The sequence below is a fragment of the Zychaea mexicana genome, assembly GCF_025766255.1.
Source record: "Zychaea mexicana strain RSA 1403 chromosome Unknown BDB00scaffold_58, whole genome shotgun sequence".
Lineage (NCBI taxonomy): Eukaryota > Fungi > Mucoromycota > Mucoromycetes > Mucorales > Lichtheimiaceae > Zychaea > Zychaea mexicana.
The window spans coordinates 188,465-205,773 of record NW_026516721.1 but is presented as its reverse complement, the minus strand read 5'-3'; the positions used below and the strand labels follow the sequence as shown (position 1 = coordinate 205,773).

General features: G+C 39.6%; 4 protein-coding genes across 4 annotated transcripts; 2 read left to right on the top strand and 2 right to left on the bottom strand.

Moving 5' to 3' along the window:
• Nucleotides 1-9,858: 9,858 nt before the first annotated feature.
• BDB00DRAFT_940356 (uncharacterized protein) lies at nucleotides 9,859-10,790 on the top strand (the record flags this gene model as incomplete). Its single annotated transcript, XM_053129348.1, has 3 exons — nucleotides 9,859-10,082; nucleotides 10,207-10,228; nucleotides 10,316-10,790. The coding sequence occupies 3 exons, from the start codon at nucleotides 9,859-9,861 to the stop codon at nucleotides 10,472-10,474; spliced, it is 405 nt and encodes a 134-aa protein (XP_052977716.1). The 3' UTR covers nucleotides 10,475-10,790.
• Nucleotides 10,791-10,887: 97 nt separating this feature from the next.
• Nucleotides 10,888-11,416, bottom strand: BDB00DRAFT_874343 (uncharacterized protein; the record flags this gene model as incomplete). The annotated part of the gene is made up of 2 exons (XM_053127217.1): nucleotides 10,888-10,984; nucleotides 11,163-11,416. 2 exons carry the CDS (start codon nucleotides 11,414-11,416, stop codon nucleotides 10,888-10,890), a joined length of 351 nt encoding a protein of 116 aa, XP_052977715.1.
• A 283-nt stretch (nucleotides 11,417-11,699) lies between these two features.
• BDB00DRAFT_883829 (uncharacterized protein) lies at nucleotides 11,700-12,950 on the bottom strand (the record flags this gene model as incomplete). Its single annotated transcript, XM_053128268.1, has 4 exons — nucleotides 11,700-11,779; nucleotides 11,882-12,133; nucleotides 12,314-12,408; nucleotides 12,499-12,950. The coding sequence occupies 4 exons, from the start codon at nucleotides 12,948-12,950 to the stop codon at nucleotides 11,700-11,702; spliced, it is 879 nt and encodes a 292-aa protein (XP_052977714.1).
• Nucleotides 12,951-14,851: 1,901 nt separating this feature from the next.
• BDB00DRAFT_833050 (GDP dissociation inhibitor) lies at nucleotides 14,852-17,111 on the top strand. Its single transcript, XM_053124247.1, has 6 exons — nucleotides 14,852-15,074; nucleotides 15,155-15,301; nucleotides 15,420-15,744; nucleotides 15,855-16,095; nucleotides 16,207-16,623; nucleotides 16,702-17,111. Exons 1-6 carry the CDS (start codon nucleotides 15,072-15,074, stop codon nucleotides 16,904-16,906), a joined length of 1,338 nt encoding a protein of 445 aa, XP_052977713.1. The 5' UTR covers nucleotides 14,852-15,071; the 3' UTR covers nucleotides 16,907-17,111.
• Nucleotides 17,112-17,309: the final 198 nt, after the last annotated feature.

The following is a 17,309-nucleotide window of genomic DNA, read 5'->3' as shown; positions in this document are numbered from 1 at the left end:
TACCTGTGTATTATTGACTTTACTAGCAAAGACATTGATACGGCACACAATTCTATTGGCTGAGAACGATCCTGGCTTCGAATCCGGCATAAAGTCCAGTGTTTCAAATTTATACCACCTCTGCCAAAAACCAGCAAAAGCAGCCGGCTGATAACTTTTTTTTCTACAAACAAAATAAGTAAACCCGAGTTCAATAACTATTCTAAAGATGCTAAAGAATGATATTTAAATAACAAATAAGCAAAGCATTAACTTACTGATCTTTGATTAGAGTTCACTTTTTTTGGCGATTATAAATGGGATGCACCATACCAGTTTCATTTGGATGGAATACTTGCTGCTTCATGCAGCACTTATTTACAATATTGATATTACACAGCTGTATGACGCAGGTGAACTTCTTTTTGAACTTCGAACTTTGTATCGATGTGCAACTACTGTAAAGGTCTCAGATGCAACATGACAGACATACAACGACGACGATTTGATGTGTTAGAGAGTTTTGAAGCGAGTTTATAAAAATTTGTTACTGTATTGATGCACTATAGTACAAATTGTGCTTTCCATACAAGCGCAGACATTCAGGCTCCGTCTCGATCCTCCTGTACAGGTCGTTTCCTTGTATGTTTTGCATGTATACTGTATACTTTTCCTTCAGGGTACCTGCAGCAGTCGCTGTTAGCAACCCGTTATGCTGAATTTAACAGTTTATTTAACACCCAGACCTTGCAGAGGTTGCTGTTAATGTCCTGTTGGCGCAGGGTCGCCATTGTTGCATATCAGTCCCAACAAAACCGAGAAGGGTCAAAGGATTGTTGTGTTTACGCTGGCACCACGTAGAAAAGCAATGTAAATGAAAAAAGAAATATATGAAAAAAAGCAAAGAAGATTGGGAGCCAAAGTCTGTTGTAGAATGGTGAAAAAAAGGAGAAGGAAAAGGAGAAATTTATTTGGCCCAGCCGGGCAACGTATCCATCGTTTTGCTGCTGACAACAACTGATTCGTTGACAGCTCGTCAGTATGGCACTAAATCATCTCTGGCTTTTCTCTTCTTCGACAATGCAATAAGCCTATCCAGCTCACCTAAGTGCTCGACGACCTTTGGGTGGATGGGGGGGGTAAGAAGCATAAAAAGTGGGACTGAGTCGGCGTTATGTATTGATTATATATCCCAGTAGTGTGCATGAGTGTTCATGTTTGATCAGATTGTAATAAGCACGGATGGCAGGTATAAAAAGTAGACTCTGTGGTTGTTCCTCTTTTTCTCTCTTTCTTTCCGTTTCTCTTCTGTAGTCAAGAATTATATGGTCTCTTCTAAAGTAAGTATTTCTTTTTCTTTCTCCCCTCCTAACTGCTGCTTTTTGATCACTTTTCCATCTTCACTTAACTGTTTCTTTCTTTCCTTTGCGCTTTAGTTAAGAGCAGCGGTATGTTACAAGTCCTGAAGGTAGAAAAGTAAGCCTACTTTCCAATTCAATTTGTTTTCTCTTTTTCTTCATTTCCTCTTCAACCTACTCATGTCCGCTTGTTCCTTTTCTCTGCTAGCCTTTATACCGCATTTCATAGTGTGCCGCAATATAGGTTAGTAGCACTACTGGAGAGTGTTGGACTGTGTAAATACTTTATGGGATTATCGTCATACTTACTTTTTATTGCTCTTGCAGGCCCCTTTACCACCGTGTTTAGCTTGCAGGTATGCTTCGTACCCTTTTACCATTCCACATCCACTTCGAATCTACATCTTTCATTCTGGCACAGGCCATTTACATCCACAAGCTTCCTCCTCTTATTGGATCCGTACCCGCTGCTACTAGTCCCCTCCATACCATAGCTTTAGCCTTAGATTTGATATTAGCTGTTATTATTGCTACTGCTGCTATCAAAGATACATATAATATAAATAAAATCTGTTATTGCTATAATGAAATTTATTTTTGCTATTCATTGCTGCTATTCTAAAACCAAAAACCAAATCGGTTTCTATTTGTTGCTTTCACCATCATCCTTTTTTTTCGTCACTATATAAATCGATGCTCATTGTCGCTGATCAAATAGATACAGGGAGTACCCAGATCGTTCTGCAATGTAATGTATAGTACTATCGTCCACATATAAAGAATTGGGGCATGGGGGGTGTTACGCTGCTCCTATTTGCATTACGCGAATAACCTAGGGTATTCCCCAGAATCTCACTTTCAGATGTCGAATAACCCACTGGGTTATTTGCTGTGTTATTTTTGAAAATATTACAGTTGTACCCCGGTTTTTGCAACCCCTGGTTTTGCAATTCCTCGTATATCTGCAACTTTTTTTGAAAAATCCAAAAAAAACTTAGTAGTTTCGCAAATTTGCAACTTGCAAATGAGTTTATACGATTTGCATGTTATCGGGGTGAAAACAGCTTCAATTTTTGCAATATCAACTGAAAGAAGCATCTGTTGCGGATCATGAGGAATAAAATGATGCGGTTAGATGTATTTATTGTCGAAATACATAAAAATTATTATTTGGTAGTTGAGCCAGTAGAATCGGGACACATATATAGCACTGATTGGATTGAATCCACAAAAGAAATGGTGAAGATACTGTATAAGAAAAAGGGAACACACTACATATAGATATAGAAATAAAATGTTTGCTCAAAGGAGCTTTTAACTACATATCGAAGAAGTCATCAAGGGATGATTGTCGGGAGATTGATTGCTGCCTGAGACTCTCTGGAATCCTACGCAAAGACTTCTTTAAGTCGTAGTTATCGATATTATCCAAAAAGCTCAAAACTCCTGCAATTGCAACCTGTTTTTCCTTCGACGTTGGCCCTGGAATAGGCGAATCAGCGCTTTGGTCCACCGCCCGCTCAAGTGCTCGTCGTACGTTCGATCCTCTTGCTTGGATGTGAACTTGTGGAACGATTTTGTCATGCTTAAAATAGCTAATAATTATCAAACCACTAGACAGCTTCAATGAGAGAACGGTTTTTAATATATGCAAGTAGTAACATCTAGAGCTGTATGAATATTCCCAAAGAACGTATCGTACATCATATCTGACAGATAAACAATGGGCTAGTGTTAATAGGATGACTTATCCAGTGTATACTTAAAGCAGTATTGTTTACCCCGTTACTTGCAAATCCTCACTTTTTGCAAAAAAAAATCGGAAAACCCTCGGTTGCAAAAACCGGGGTACAACTGTATAGCAAATAACCCACTTTTTAGCTGTGTTATTTGCCTACTCCTGCGCAGTGTATCTATATTTTGTAAAATAGAAAGGATATAGTAATAGATATAATAGCTAGTTAACATATGATAAATTTGTGGAAAAAGAGATGGTTAATAATTTTAATATTATAAATAACATTAATATAGAATAAATAATGTATATATTTAATTTTATATCTTAAAATCTTAATATCACTTGGATAGAATCAATTAAAAAAATTAGATGATTTAAATAAGTATTATTAGCACAAAGAAAGTAAAGCCTTACTAATAGGACTCCAATAATTCCATCAAAAGGAGCTTGCACTATCACTGCTTACAACAATATAACACTGTGATTGGAAGCCATAGTAAAAAGAAACCTATACCATATCCTTAAATGAGTAGATATATGCAATAACGTCTTTGTCTTCAACAGTTGCCAATTTGGGGAGGGAGTGATTTCTGATGAACTTCAAATCTTCATTACTAAATACACCTTCCCAGCAGTTATTGTCTGTATCAAAAATGAAACTATGTCCAGTGCTATAACCCGGTTGAGAAACATGTTATAATAATTAAAAAATTAGTATTTAAATGTTATATTTAAATTTTTAAATATATTTTTAAAATTTGAATTTTAAATCATCTTTTTAATATAATAAAACAGTTAAGTATAATATAATCTCTAGTATTTAAAATAAGAATTATAGGTTCAGTTAAAAATATATATATTCAATTATTTAAAAAAAATTCTTAACTTTAAATATAAATATATAAAAAAAAGTTAAATTTAATAGAAGTTGAAATGTGTCTCGTTAGTTTTTGCCATCTATTATATCTAAATAATCATGATGTTTTTATACGACAGTGCTTACTGCTCAAAGTTCAGTATACTGCAATAATTAACTATCTCATCTTCGACACAAACACTAGATGGCAGCACCCACTTGTCTTGCATCTTCCGATGTGCCTCTCTCATTTGTACAAGAAACTGATATGATTTTGTACTATCATCGGTTACAGGACCAATAGCAGCGACAGCAACAGGGGCATTTAGGTACACGAACTCATAAACGCTACCCCAGTCTAGTGTACTAAGTACCTGATTGATGATATAAACATAGTGGAGCAATCCTTAACTGTAGATTAAACCTTTGTATGATTGAACTTGTAAAGGTTATAGTTTAAAAATAATGTTAAAAATAGTATTTCTTTTAAATGATGTTTCTTTTATAAATATAATTATAATTAAAATAAAAAAAAAAGATTTAACTTTTTGAATTTGTAGCTTTTTTTAAAATATCATTTTATTTAAATGTTTTTATCTTTATTTTTTGATTTTAACTTTTTGAAATCTTAATGATTAAAAAAGATGAAACATATAAATATTTAATCCTTCGATTGATAATTATCTTAATGATTTAATTTTAAAAGATAAACAGATAAATCCTTCATAGATTAAAAATCCCCCCGGAGTAGTAACGAGGATTCTAATTTACAGGAGTAAGTTGCTCCTCCCTCTAGGGGGGTAACCCTTAGTGTTATGATTTTAGTGAAATAATAAATAGGTAAAAAACTATAGGTATTATAACTTTAAAGTGTTTACAATAAGTGATGAAATTAATTTTTTTAATTAAAAAAATAATTTCTCAAACACTATAAGATTCTCAACCCTTGGGGTTACTCTCAACTATTATGTTTGAGAAAAAACACTCTAGGTGGCGCAACAGTAGTGAGCATTTCCCTCCTTTAAGCAAGGAACACCTGGACGCAGCTTAGCTTGACAGAATAATAAAATATCATAATGTTGTTATTTATAACAACAATTATAGATATTATTTATTCTCCTAGTGTGATGTGGTGTGTCACACACACACACACATACTTGTTCATATGAATAATATATAAAGTTAGCTCCCGAAGGAAGCTTTTAACCCTGAAAGATGAATAATCAAGAATAATGAAATATAAGATTATTTTGTACTTACTAGAAAGTATATAATTTAATATTTTAAATGAATATATTAATTATTTATAGTTATAAATAAATATAATTAATAGAAACTTTTTATATAAAATAGAATTCAATTTATATATTATTTTAATTTAAATTTTAATTTTATTTCTAATTTTATCATTTAAAAAAAAGGATTCCATTTAGTTATTATTCATGATAAATAAAAAGATAGAAAACAAAAACTAAAATATTATTATGAATATGATCAGCGCAACGGTAGTGAGCATTTCCCTCCTTTAGTTGAGGACGAAGGACGATAACTAACTTGACAATGAGATTTAGAGATGGAAGGTTGCAGAGGGAGGCAAGCCTTCCATGGGATAATTAAAATAACAACAGCTTTCCTTAAATATAATTTATTATTTATTTTATTGTCGTTATTTATTCATCAAAGAGTAACTTTATATATAGTGGCGAATGGAATAAGCCATTAATATATAAAGAAATATTTATGACACTATTAGTGATAAGGAGAACCATTAGTGTCATGACACTATTGTGACATAATAGTATTCTTTATTAGAATTACCCCGTGAGGTAACTGCATAGGATGTTTTTTCTAACATTGCATCGGAAATATGAGGAATTATGGATTTGAGGATTGGAGGGTAACCCCTAGTATTATGCTTTTAGTGAAATTATAAATATGTAAAAAACTATAAATAATATAACTTTAAAGTAATTATAATAAGTAATGAAATTAATTTTTTTAATTAAAAAAATAATTTCTCAAACACTATAAGATTCTCAACTATTAGTGTTAATTTCAACCATTAGTGTTAATCTCCACTATTATGTTTATTCAACACTTATAGTGGCGGAACAGTAGTGAGCATAACCCTCCTCTAGCCTAGGAATACTTGGACGCAAGCTAGCTTGACTGTATTAAGAATAATAGAGAAATAAGTGGCTTACCACTAATTTATTATTATGATTTAATACTCCTAGTACATAAGTTGTTCACAACTTGTGCAGCGACTCTTTGTGGTTCTTTCTCTAGAGAAAGGTTCTCGAAACTCCATAGATAATCTTTGATTTTCGGCTTGGTAGTTTCGAAATGTTTATCCTTTTAAATATACATCTTTTGATTTTAATACTTTGAGAATCGTTATATACTATTTTTAATTTTAAATTTCACTATAAATAAATATTTTGTTTTATACCCGCCCAAAAAAAATTTGATTATATATTTTATTTTATTTTATTTTGAAATTTATATTAGTTTTAAATATATTATTAAATATATTATTAACATTAATTATTAAATTTAGAAATTAATTTAGAAATTAACTTTATTATTTTTTAATTTCCATCAATGCTCTTTGTTTAAACTATAATTAAGGATTATCCTTCATAATGAATAAGCTTTGCTGTTGAGACAAAATAAAATGAGAAAATGCCTACTTATAAGTAGATGTTCTAGCTTTGTTGCTAGTTTTTTATATAGTCCACTCCAGTATTGTCTGATATTACTATTGCCACATCGAAGTCTTGTTTTATTTTATTTGACGAAATCCTCAAGTGTAGGATATTCGCTACTGTCAAAGTACTTGGCAAGAACTATATGTATCAAGTTAGTAATACAGTCAAGAATTGCTACTTATTGTTTCCTTACAGTGGTTGTTAGCTTCGTTGGGTGCTACGTGCAATGCACTTTCTGCTGTACTGCCAGTTGTTGCCATAGAAATGAATGCAGGTGAAAAACGTTCTTCTTTTGCACAGCGTTTGTTGCTTACATAGCACTGCAGAGGGTGAAAACGAAGCGGTTATTGAGAAGGTATGCAGAACGCCCAACAGAGGTTTTCCCTCTTTACTTTCATCTCAATCTTCTCATAGGACCCCTCCTGTTGGTATGTCTGCGGAAATGTCCAAGTGAATGCCATGCATGCTTTGTATCTTTATGTTCTTAGTCTCTACATAGTGTGAGCAGTTTACGTTAAATTAGCACCCTTCGTCACTCCATCTTAACACTACTTGATCCCTCTCAAGTGATATAACCACTATACTTAATTGACGAAAATATGGCCTTTTTGTGATGATAGAGCTTTAATAAAGATGATAAGGGACAAGATTAAGTATCTTTGAGATGATGTTTTATTCCAACAAAAGATAAAGCTCTTTTATATTCTAGCTATTAAGACGGTGATATCAATTCATCCAACTAATGGATAAACTATGTGATAGAGGATGGATCAAGGACGTATCAGAACGTCTCCTGAAGTCGTTATGTTAATCGGGCACATCTTTGAAACCGGCGTTAGCTAATGTAATGGCCGAGGTACCTATTGATAGGTTCATTGTCCTGTTCACGTAAGGTGAATCATCCGAGTAAAAGATTTTATTCAATAGTGTTTAGCCGGAATGCCGTAGTGTCCATACGTGTGTGCTATAATGTTTAACCGAATATCTTATTGTTGATATCTTAAGCAGTGTATTAATGTGGTTCACCACACATTCGATGCATCAGGAAGCTGCTGATGGTGCTTCTCAGTTTCTGGTGGAAGACTGACAGTGATGCGCCAATGATACGCAGAACATGCCATAGTTTTGACAAAATCAAGGTCTTTAGCACGGTGGCACGGCAGTGGATAGACAAGCTGCGGCTCAAGTGAATGTTGCATTGGTTCTTGACCGATTCCAGCAACCGGTTTATGAATGTATTCAGTTGGGTACTTGAGGAGGTCAGTAGATAGCCCGAATATGTGACGGGGTCGGTCTGTATACGATCGTGACAAGGCAGAATTCCATGTTGGTGTAGCAAAGCATTCCATCGAGGTCGTGGTGCCCCTCCTAGTAGCGAGATTGCTTGGGTCTTTTCTTGATTGAACTTGGCATTTGAAGCGTGTTGATAGACATCCATGTGGTACAAAACCCGGCGCAAATTCTCAGGAGATTGCAGGAAAACAAGAATATCATCCGCGTAGGCGAGTGTTTTAATTGACTCGGGGGTGGGCATGGTGGCTGGTGCAATGGCATTGTTCGGTGATGTGAAGACATATCCTTGATATGATACGTCTCTTTGTAACGAGCGCAGCAAAGGCTCCAGAGTCAGGTTGAAAAGATCGGCGACAGTGGATCTCCTTGTCGTAATCCGCGTTGTTGTGCAAATGGCGTGCTAAGCTGACTGTTGATGTTGATACGTATACGCGTGTTGAAAAACAGTGAGTTGATGCTGTTAATAATTTGATCGAGAAAATCAAAGTGTTGCAAAGTTTGAACTAAGTACTGTGGATGGATCCTATCATACGCTTTTTCCTGGTCGAGTAGGAGGCCAATGGCTGACGACGTATTGCTTGAGGCGTGTTCCATGACAAGGCGTGCTACTAGCCCATTTTCGGCAATAAAGCGACCCGGCATGAATCCTGTTTGCTGTGGGTTAATTAGGGGTGCAGCGGCCAGCACGACGCGCTTATTTAGCAGCCGTGTGTATATCTTGGCATCACAATTGATGAGACTGATCGGCCGCCAATTCGTGAGTGTAGTCAGATCGCCCTTTTTTGGGAGGAGACGGATACAGGTTTCGGTCCAAAATTCAGGAAAAAGACCATTTTTCAATGCATCTTCATATACTTGACATGTAAGTGTTTTGGCTGCCGGGTGTTTGAATACGAGCCTCCATATGCCGTATGGTAAACCGTCTGTTCCAGGGCTACTTTAGCGTGGGGCTCGTTTAGCTCCGTCTTGGAGATCTTCAATGCTGAAGGAATCGACTAGGCTTTCTTTGCTGTTGGTGTTGAGGTGTGCTGAGGATGGTATGTTGTGCTGCAGTTGTTGGATAGCTGAGTCGTCAACGTCGTCGGGGGTATACAACTGTTCATAGAAAGCTGTTGCGGCTGAATGCATCGATTCCACTGTGTTACATATGTCGCTAGTGTGAGGATGTTGTAGAGTGACAATGTTGGCCTGTGACGTGCGTTGTTGTATGGTTCGCTTGAGATAATCAGCAGATTTCTCGCCTTGCTCCCGCTAGCGCTCTCCTGCACGTAAAGCGAGGGTATCGCAAACTTCATGTTGTGCTGCTGATATTTGTTGTTCAGTTATCTTTAAGAACCATATGCGTGTAGCGATGGGTGGATTTGACCGTAAAAACCAGCTGCGTTTCGATTGTAGTTTTTTGAGGTAAGCTGTTGTTTTATTGATGCGTTGCCGGCAATACTGTTGCATCTGCTGCTTTAGTAGACGCTTCAGTTCCTCCCATTGCTGCTGCGGTGTTGAAGTGCTGTCGCTGCGTGCGAAGAAAGCTGTAAGTTGTGTTGCAAGTTGATGTCGGAAGACCTTGGAAGCTAAAATCAGAGGATTGCCCCGCCAATAGCCTTTGCCGGTGAGAGAGGGACAGACAATAATGCATGATCGGACCATGAACTGGCAACATATGATACTTCCCTGGTCTTTACCGTATTTTGGAATACTGGTGAAGCGGCATAGATGTAATAAATGGTGGAAATCGTACTATCACCTCGACGAAACGTCGGATGCTATAGTGATGATGCTGAAGAGGTAAGTGTAATATAAGACGTAAAATATGGAAATCTTTCACTTCACCACACTTCTTAAAGCACTCGCAGCTGTGCTTGTAAATGGTCTGTTAACTTTATTTTACCAGTCTGTTCTCACAACGGTTCTGAGGAATAATGACCAATGACAACACCAACACCGCCATCAACCCTTCGGCTTCGGCTAGTGACACCCCACTTCCTGTTGCCTACCCTCCCCTGCTCCGAGAACAATGCTTCTGTCGCTGGTGATTCGGTAAAGCGACCACGTACCAAAAACTGGGACAAAGAAGAAGACCTCCAGTTGGTTAGTGCTTGGTTGCAAGTCAATACCGATCCCGATGTAGGCAACGATCAGAGTGAAAAAAGGTACTGGACGCGTATCTTCACTTTGTTAAAGGTGGCAATCCCAATGGGCGGACTGTGGATAATAATCAAATACAGATTCAAAATCATCCCAATGGTTGTTTCGAGATTCTCGGACAAAAAAAAGTGGCAAGACATCAGGAGATAAGGTAACTGCTTATATATTTAGCGTTACCGAATTTCTAAAATGAGGGAAAAAACTCTAACATATCTATTAGTGAAACCGTGCCTTGAAGGAGTATGATCGTAAAGCTCCCAAAAATCTGAAGATCTTCAAGTTGAAGCATCGCTGGGATGCCTTGAAGGACCAGCAGAAGTGGAAGGCATTCTGCGACGACGGAAAGAACGTCCCCAAGGAAGATAGCGATTTGGACCAGAGGCCAATTGGTAGCTAGCAAGCCAAGGCCCAGAAAAGGTGCTGTACTGAAGAGGATGACGATGAGCTCGAGAAGGTGCAGATTGAACTGGCTCGCGTTCAAAGCGTCCTCAGCGAAAAAATTGGCGAGAAGCATCGCGAAGCTTGCTCGTAGCGCCAAGAAGATGGCTGACCATGCGGAGTGGATGCGCACATACACAATTATGAGCGTGAATTTGTCAACGTTGTCTGCTGCTCAACGTGAGAATTATGAATCACTGCAGCAAGAGATTATTGCCAACAGACGCAATGGGAGGGTAGAAGGGCATAGTGAGGAAGAAGAAGAAGAGGAGGAGGAGTAGGAGAAGGAGGAAAGCGCTGATGAAGATGACTCTGAAGAATAAACAAAGTTGAAGCACTGGTACTGGTTTAAGGGTAAGTGTATAATAATTTTTACTCGTTGCTTTCACCATACAACTGCCAAATATGCTCGGTGAGGTCGTCTTGCGGTCTGCAGTGAATGGAACCATCTACCATGTCTTGTTTACGCCTTTAAATGACATGATCGATAGCGTCACCATCGCGCAAATAAGAAGGTGAGACAATAAAGGATACCTGTTCGTAATCAAAAGTTTCCTTCTTGTTGTAATCGTATATGTCTCTTTCATCTTCAGCGATCATATTATGCTCTACATATGGGTGAAACAAAACTGTAATCAATCGTTGACATGGTTGAGTCGCCACGCCTGAAAGTAGGGAACAGGACCTCATGGGTCGATAATGATGCATATATAGTGACAATGTAGGAAGGTGCAAAGTTGTTTTGTGCATGTCCAACCCGGGCGAGTATATGGCGTGAGTCGTCGAGGATATTGATACGTTTAAGCGGAATGTCGGACAATGCCGTAGTCTTTGATCCAGAATGATTGTGTGGCGCGAAACTGTTGATGTAATCATTGTTCAACGTCGGCGTCTTGAGCATGATGCTTTTTGTTATTCCAGTATCATTATATATTTATGAATATCCATTATTAGATAAAACTGAGTGTTTGCTTCTTACTTTCACAAATTGTTATATTGTTGGCAGTAATGTAAAATATTGCCTACTATACAGAACTAGTAAATAATCGCTCAGTTTGGGATGCTCTTATCAGTGAAAGAATAAGGGGATAGAAAAAAAATGAAAAGAAATGATATTTGCGATGAAAGGAAGGGTTACTACTACTACTACTACTACTACTACTACTACTGTTACTGCATACACTCTATGGTTGCCGTGTCATATCATTCGGAGTAATATGCAGGTTACCAAACTGTTGTTGAAACTGGATTGAACTCGTGCGTTCTCTTTGGGACGAGTCGACCAGATGGATAGGCTCACCGGGTAACGAATCATGTTGAATATTATGGTGTGCGAGAAGTGCTTGGTGATGGTGGGGCATTCGACCGTCGGTGAAATCATTTCCTGATGCAGCATTGCTGTGTTGTTGTTGCCCTACTGCTCCGGGTCCGCTTTTCAGGTCGTCGATCTTATCCTCCAATTCCTTGATCTTTTCTTGATACCGCGTCACTTCGACTTGAAGCTCTTTTATATGGTCCACTGACAATCTGAGAATAGTTCCCTTGTTGATCGCCCGCGCATTTGCTCCAGCTTGATTGGTAGATACGGACATGACATTTGAGCTTGTGGGTGCAGTCTCTAGTAGATGCTCCGGTAACATCATGCATAGTTCTATTACCGCGCAACAAAAATAACACAAATGCAAGTGTCATCACCACCATCATCATCATCGCATACTTATTTAGTAAACTTCTGCCGCACTTTCTTGAACGTCATGGATGTGTATGTGCGTACATGAAGAGAGTGTATGCTTATTACCATGAATTCTCTCATTAATGTTATCGCGCCGCCGCCTTTCCACAGCATTATGCGATTCCCGACGTCGGCGACGTTTCTCGAATATTTCCTGCAAACTGCAGCGTTGAATGATCATTTTAATCTTAGCGCAGTTTCCCTTCTTGTTCGTTTATGTCCGTCCCCTTATTATCAACAGTGAATCTTACTTTCGTTGTTGTGTTTCGTCCTCCTCTCCAGCTGTGAGCCCGTCCAGCTGGCTTGTTGATGTAGAGGGGGAGACGATTAGATCCCCACGTCCTCCTGCTCCACCAAAGATCGGCGGTGACTGTCCGAATGACGAACCGACGGAATCCATGCTTGTGCCAAACCAATGGTGGGAATTAGCTTCACCAAACGGAATGCCACGTCCACCACCAGCGGTCGTTGAAGTAGGGCTCATGGCAAGCGAAGCGGCTCCGAAACTATATGACGACGACGAAGTATTATAAGCTGGGTTATTCCGTACAGGGACTGCGCCAACTGTCGTATGTAAGCTGCCGCCGGCGCCGTTATTGTTGTTGTTGTTAGGGTCGTTATTATGGATACCCACTGCCGACGCAGAATGATAGTGATGGTCTTGCGTCTCCGTGTTGAACTGTTGTTGGGTAGGCGAATACATGAGAGAAGTTACCGAAAGAAAAATAAAGAGGAAAAAAGAGAGGGAAAAGCAAAGACCAACAAAAGGCAGATGTGAGAAAAAAGGGCATCCAACTTCCTTTTACGGTTGCTTGTGATCTGCAAGCTGTCGGCCAAAGTGATTCGCATTGAAACCTGTTCATAACAGCAGGCAATTATCGTGACGAACTTTATTTGCATAGAGCGACCTAACGTTTACCTCAAAGAGAATTGTACCACATCAGGCACACATCAGAACTTGCTAGAAAATCATGATGGCATGATTGTACCAGGTATTAAGCATAGCAGCAAATGTATGAACACATTGCTTTTTGCTGTTTATTACATATTGATAGATATAACTGATGCTTATATGAGTATCTCATTTTTTGAACACCTTGTTTCAATAATACTATAGCTTGCTTGCTATGTAACGCTCATTGATACATATGTAGGTAGATCACACAGATAATTGGCAATCGCATTTTCCTAATTCCAAAATTTGACATAAGCCCACGTACCCGCTAACAAGTGGTGGATTAAACTGATATCGCTGTGTTCAGTTCGATCCATCAACATACAGCATATGTATTTCCGCCTATTCCACACTGAGCGCCATCTCAGAAAGAACCAATGAACAAGAAGGAAGACCATCGTTTAAAAGCTTATCTTAATCATTGCGACACATGTATGCCTTTCTGAAGGGGACGTTGGGTATGTGAGCTAGTACTGTACGCAAAATAGTCAGAAACTATTGAAATAAAAGTATCACGGATGAAGAAATATTTTTCTTTATCATTCTATGATCATACACACCATTTAATTCTCATCGTAACTGCATAATGTTGCTCATAATACTACTACGCTCAATTCGTTTCTGTCAAAGAAGCTTCGTACAGACAACACGTATTCGTACATAGCGCTGCGATGAAGATCCTATATTTTCACCGACAAGCAGCGCTGCTTTGACCAGTAAAACGAGCACCGATAATGTGATTTGAGAATAGTCGTTTGTGTACCACCGTGACCTGGCAAATGTGTATACTACTCTACTGTCAACCGCATAACACCTTATCAGTTTGTAAGTTACTTACAAGCGTTGCTTGACTCTATAGCAGATACCACTTGGTTGTGAGGCATCGGTGAGCATTTCTCTAATCTTTTAGGCTAGGGTGACTTGATCGTTAAAGCAAACGTTGCTTATGATATACATGGCTCTGACATAAGCATCACTTTTTTTTGAAGTTTTTGTCATGGCAACGAAAATGAAGTTTGGTCTGTAGGGAACAAGATCACGTTGCTTGGTTACGAATTCATTTGCTGCACCGTGAATAAATAAACATCGCAGCCCTCGCTCAACCGCCCCTCGTGTGGAGTGTCCCAAACTGAGTTTGTCTCACAAGCGCCAAGGGGCTGGTTTATTAACCATGATTATAAGCAAATGCACAGAAAAGAGCGAGGAGAAAGAGAGACGAAAACAAACACACAGAAGCAGCGACACTGTCCTGTCAAGCTGAAGTTATCTCTTGCGGGGACTCTGAAAAGCTAGTCTATGCAGGATAACAGCGGCATCAGCAACACGGCGAGCAAATTGTTACCCACAAGATCGATGTGGTTAAATGCTTTCGAAACGCCACAGTACAGATGTGCATGTACGCGTGACACTTTCTCTGCCCGTGCTCAACTATTGATCCGGGGAACCCATCAGCTCCGTGTAGCTACTGGAAGTAGACAGCAACAACTGACAGCTGTCGCTTTCATAAAGTAACATCCCCTTCCATACTCTGTGCATCCGAGATAAAGGTTGTTTGTAAGGAAGGTGCTCGTTTTTAGGGAAGATGGGCTTTTGTCAGCTAGCCAGCCATGCCTATTAACTGAGGTGTTGACTCTACACAAGGTTTTCTCCTTCAGCATCCCCTCTACACGTTCATGTTTCTCTTTTTTGGTGATTACTTGGGAGTTGCCGGAGCTAAAACAACGTGCATTTTGTATCACGTTTCAGCTAGTGACAACCGATGTATAAGTCCACCGTTTTCTTGTTTCCTTCACTCCCTGTCTCTTTCTTTCTTCTTTTCCTCTCACACTCACAGCAACTACCCTTACTCTATTTGAACTTCAAGCCAACATGGTAAGCACTCATCATTCTTCTGTAATGTCAATCATGTCAGATGATTTTACTCATCTTCGCGTTTTGACACTCCACAACAGGATGAGCAATATGACATTATAGTTCTCGGCACTGGGTTGACCGAATGCATTCTCTCTGGCATTTTCTCCGTTGAAGGCAAGAAAGTTCTCCACATCGATCGTAACGACTATTACGGCGGTGAATCAGCCTCCCTCAACTTGAACCAGGTACGAGATAGAGAGTTGTTCTATATTTCATGCGTAACCCCCTCTTTCTCCCTCAGAGCAAAAGAGTGTAGTAATAAACTCAACTCCGGTTCCATGTTTGCTGCTTTGCAACTATTAGCTTTTTCACAAGTATCGTCCCGATGCATCCGTCCCCTCCGACTTGGGACGTGAGCGAGACTACAATATCGACTTGATCCCCAAGTTCATGATGGCCAATGGCGAAATTGTTCGCTTTTTGACGCACACCGATGTCACCCGTTACCTCGAATTCAAGCAGATTTCTGGCTCGTATGTATATCGGGATGGAAAGATTTGCAAGGTTCCTGCCACAGAGGCCGAAGCTGTTACGTCTCCCCTGATGGGCATGGTCGAAAAGCGCCGCTTGCAAAAGTTCTTTGAGTTTATCCAGAACTGGAAGGATGATGATGAATCCACTCATGATGGTAAGCTTTGGATATACCGGAGCATCTAATGCGGATAATCAAGGAAAAAGGGGGCAGAAGAGGAGATACTTGGAAGGGAATACTAAATGGTTATTTCTGCTGTTTAAAAGGTGTGGATCTTGACAAGAGCACCATGGTCCAATTATACGAAAAGTTTGGCCTGGAGCCCGGAACCCAGGACTTCATTGGTCACGCCATGGCGCTACACTTGGATGATGACTACCTCCAGAAGACTGCTCGTGAAACCGTCGACAAGATTATCCTGTATGTAGCATCCATTGCTCGCTATGGCAAGAGCCCTTACATTTATCCTCTCCACGGATTGGGAGAGCTCCCACAATCCTTCGCACGGTAAGGCACACACACACACACACAAATACATCGCTAATAGTACACGTGTTTTACAAATAATTAGAAGCTCGTGCTAAAATTTGCTTCACATATGATGCCTGTTTATTATAGTCTGAGTGCTATTTATGGTGGAACCTACATGTTGGACCATGCCGTTGATGAAATTTTGTATGAAAACGGTGTTGCCGTCGGGGTCCGCTCAGGCGAGCAAAAGGCCACAGCAAAGCAAATCATTTGCGATCCCTCCTATGCTGCTAGCAAGGTCAAGACAGCGGGAAAGGTTGTGCGAGCTATCTGTCTCCTTAAACACCCCATCCCGGAGACTGGTGAGGCAGACTCGGTCCAGATCGTTATCCCTCAAAACCAGGTTGGCCGCAAACATGACGTCTACGTTGCTTGTGTCTCCAGCAATCACAACGTCTGCCCCAAGGACATGTACCTCGCCATCGCCTCGACTATTGTCGAGACAGACGAGCCCGAGAAGGAAATCCAGGCTGGCCTTGACTTGATGGGCCCGATCCATGACAAGTAAGTATAACTAGGCAGTTGCTCTTCCCGCCCCAGCCCAATGTGTGTTTACTCATTGACCTTTTGCTATTTCTGCAGATTCATCTCCATCACTGACCTCACGGAACCTGAGTGTGATGGCTCTAGCGACCAAGTGTTTGTTTCCCGTTCATACGATGCTACTTCACACTTTGAAACTGTATGCGATGATGTCAAGGATATCTATCGTCGTATGACGGGATCGGACCTGGTCCTCAAGCAGAGACCCACCCAGGAGCAGGAGCAGGCTGAAATGAACGCCTAAAAACCATATATTCTTCCTCCCCTACCCCCACATTCTCTTCTTTTGTCCGTAGCAGCAGATGCATAGTCTCAGCCCATAGTCCTCTTTCGTCACTTTCGTCATCTTCTCTCTCCTTATGGAACCGCACATGCTTTTCTTTTTTCATTATAGCAAATTTCTTAATACCCACGCAATAACATTTACAACAACTATAACAGAACATGAGTTTTCTTTTGGGGTTTTTATTGCTCTTCGGATGTAACAGACAAAGGTGTGGAGAATCGTCAGAACAGGCACACAGTCTGGTCCATCCTCGTGAACTTTGAGCGATCACCCGCACGTGTATGATACTTCATGTAAACGATACACGTGGACGCTATCAACAGAAACGGATTATGGGGAGTCGGCAGCAAGACAAATCACA

Bases quoted from the DNA above. Each gene is read 5' to 3' on its own strand.
- BDB00DRAFT_833050 (XM_053124247.1), top strand. The intron at 15,302-15,419 runs GTACGAGATAGA...TGCAACTATTAG, and splicing joins CCTCCCTCAACTTGAACCAG to CTTTTTCACAAGTATCGTCC. The intron at 16,624-16,701 runs GTAAGTATAACT...CTATTTCTGCAG, and splicing joins ATGGGCCCGATCCATGACAA to ATTCATCTCCATCACTGACC.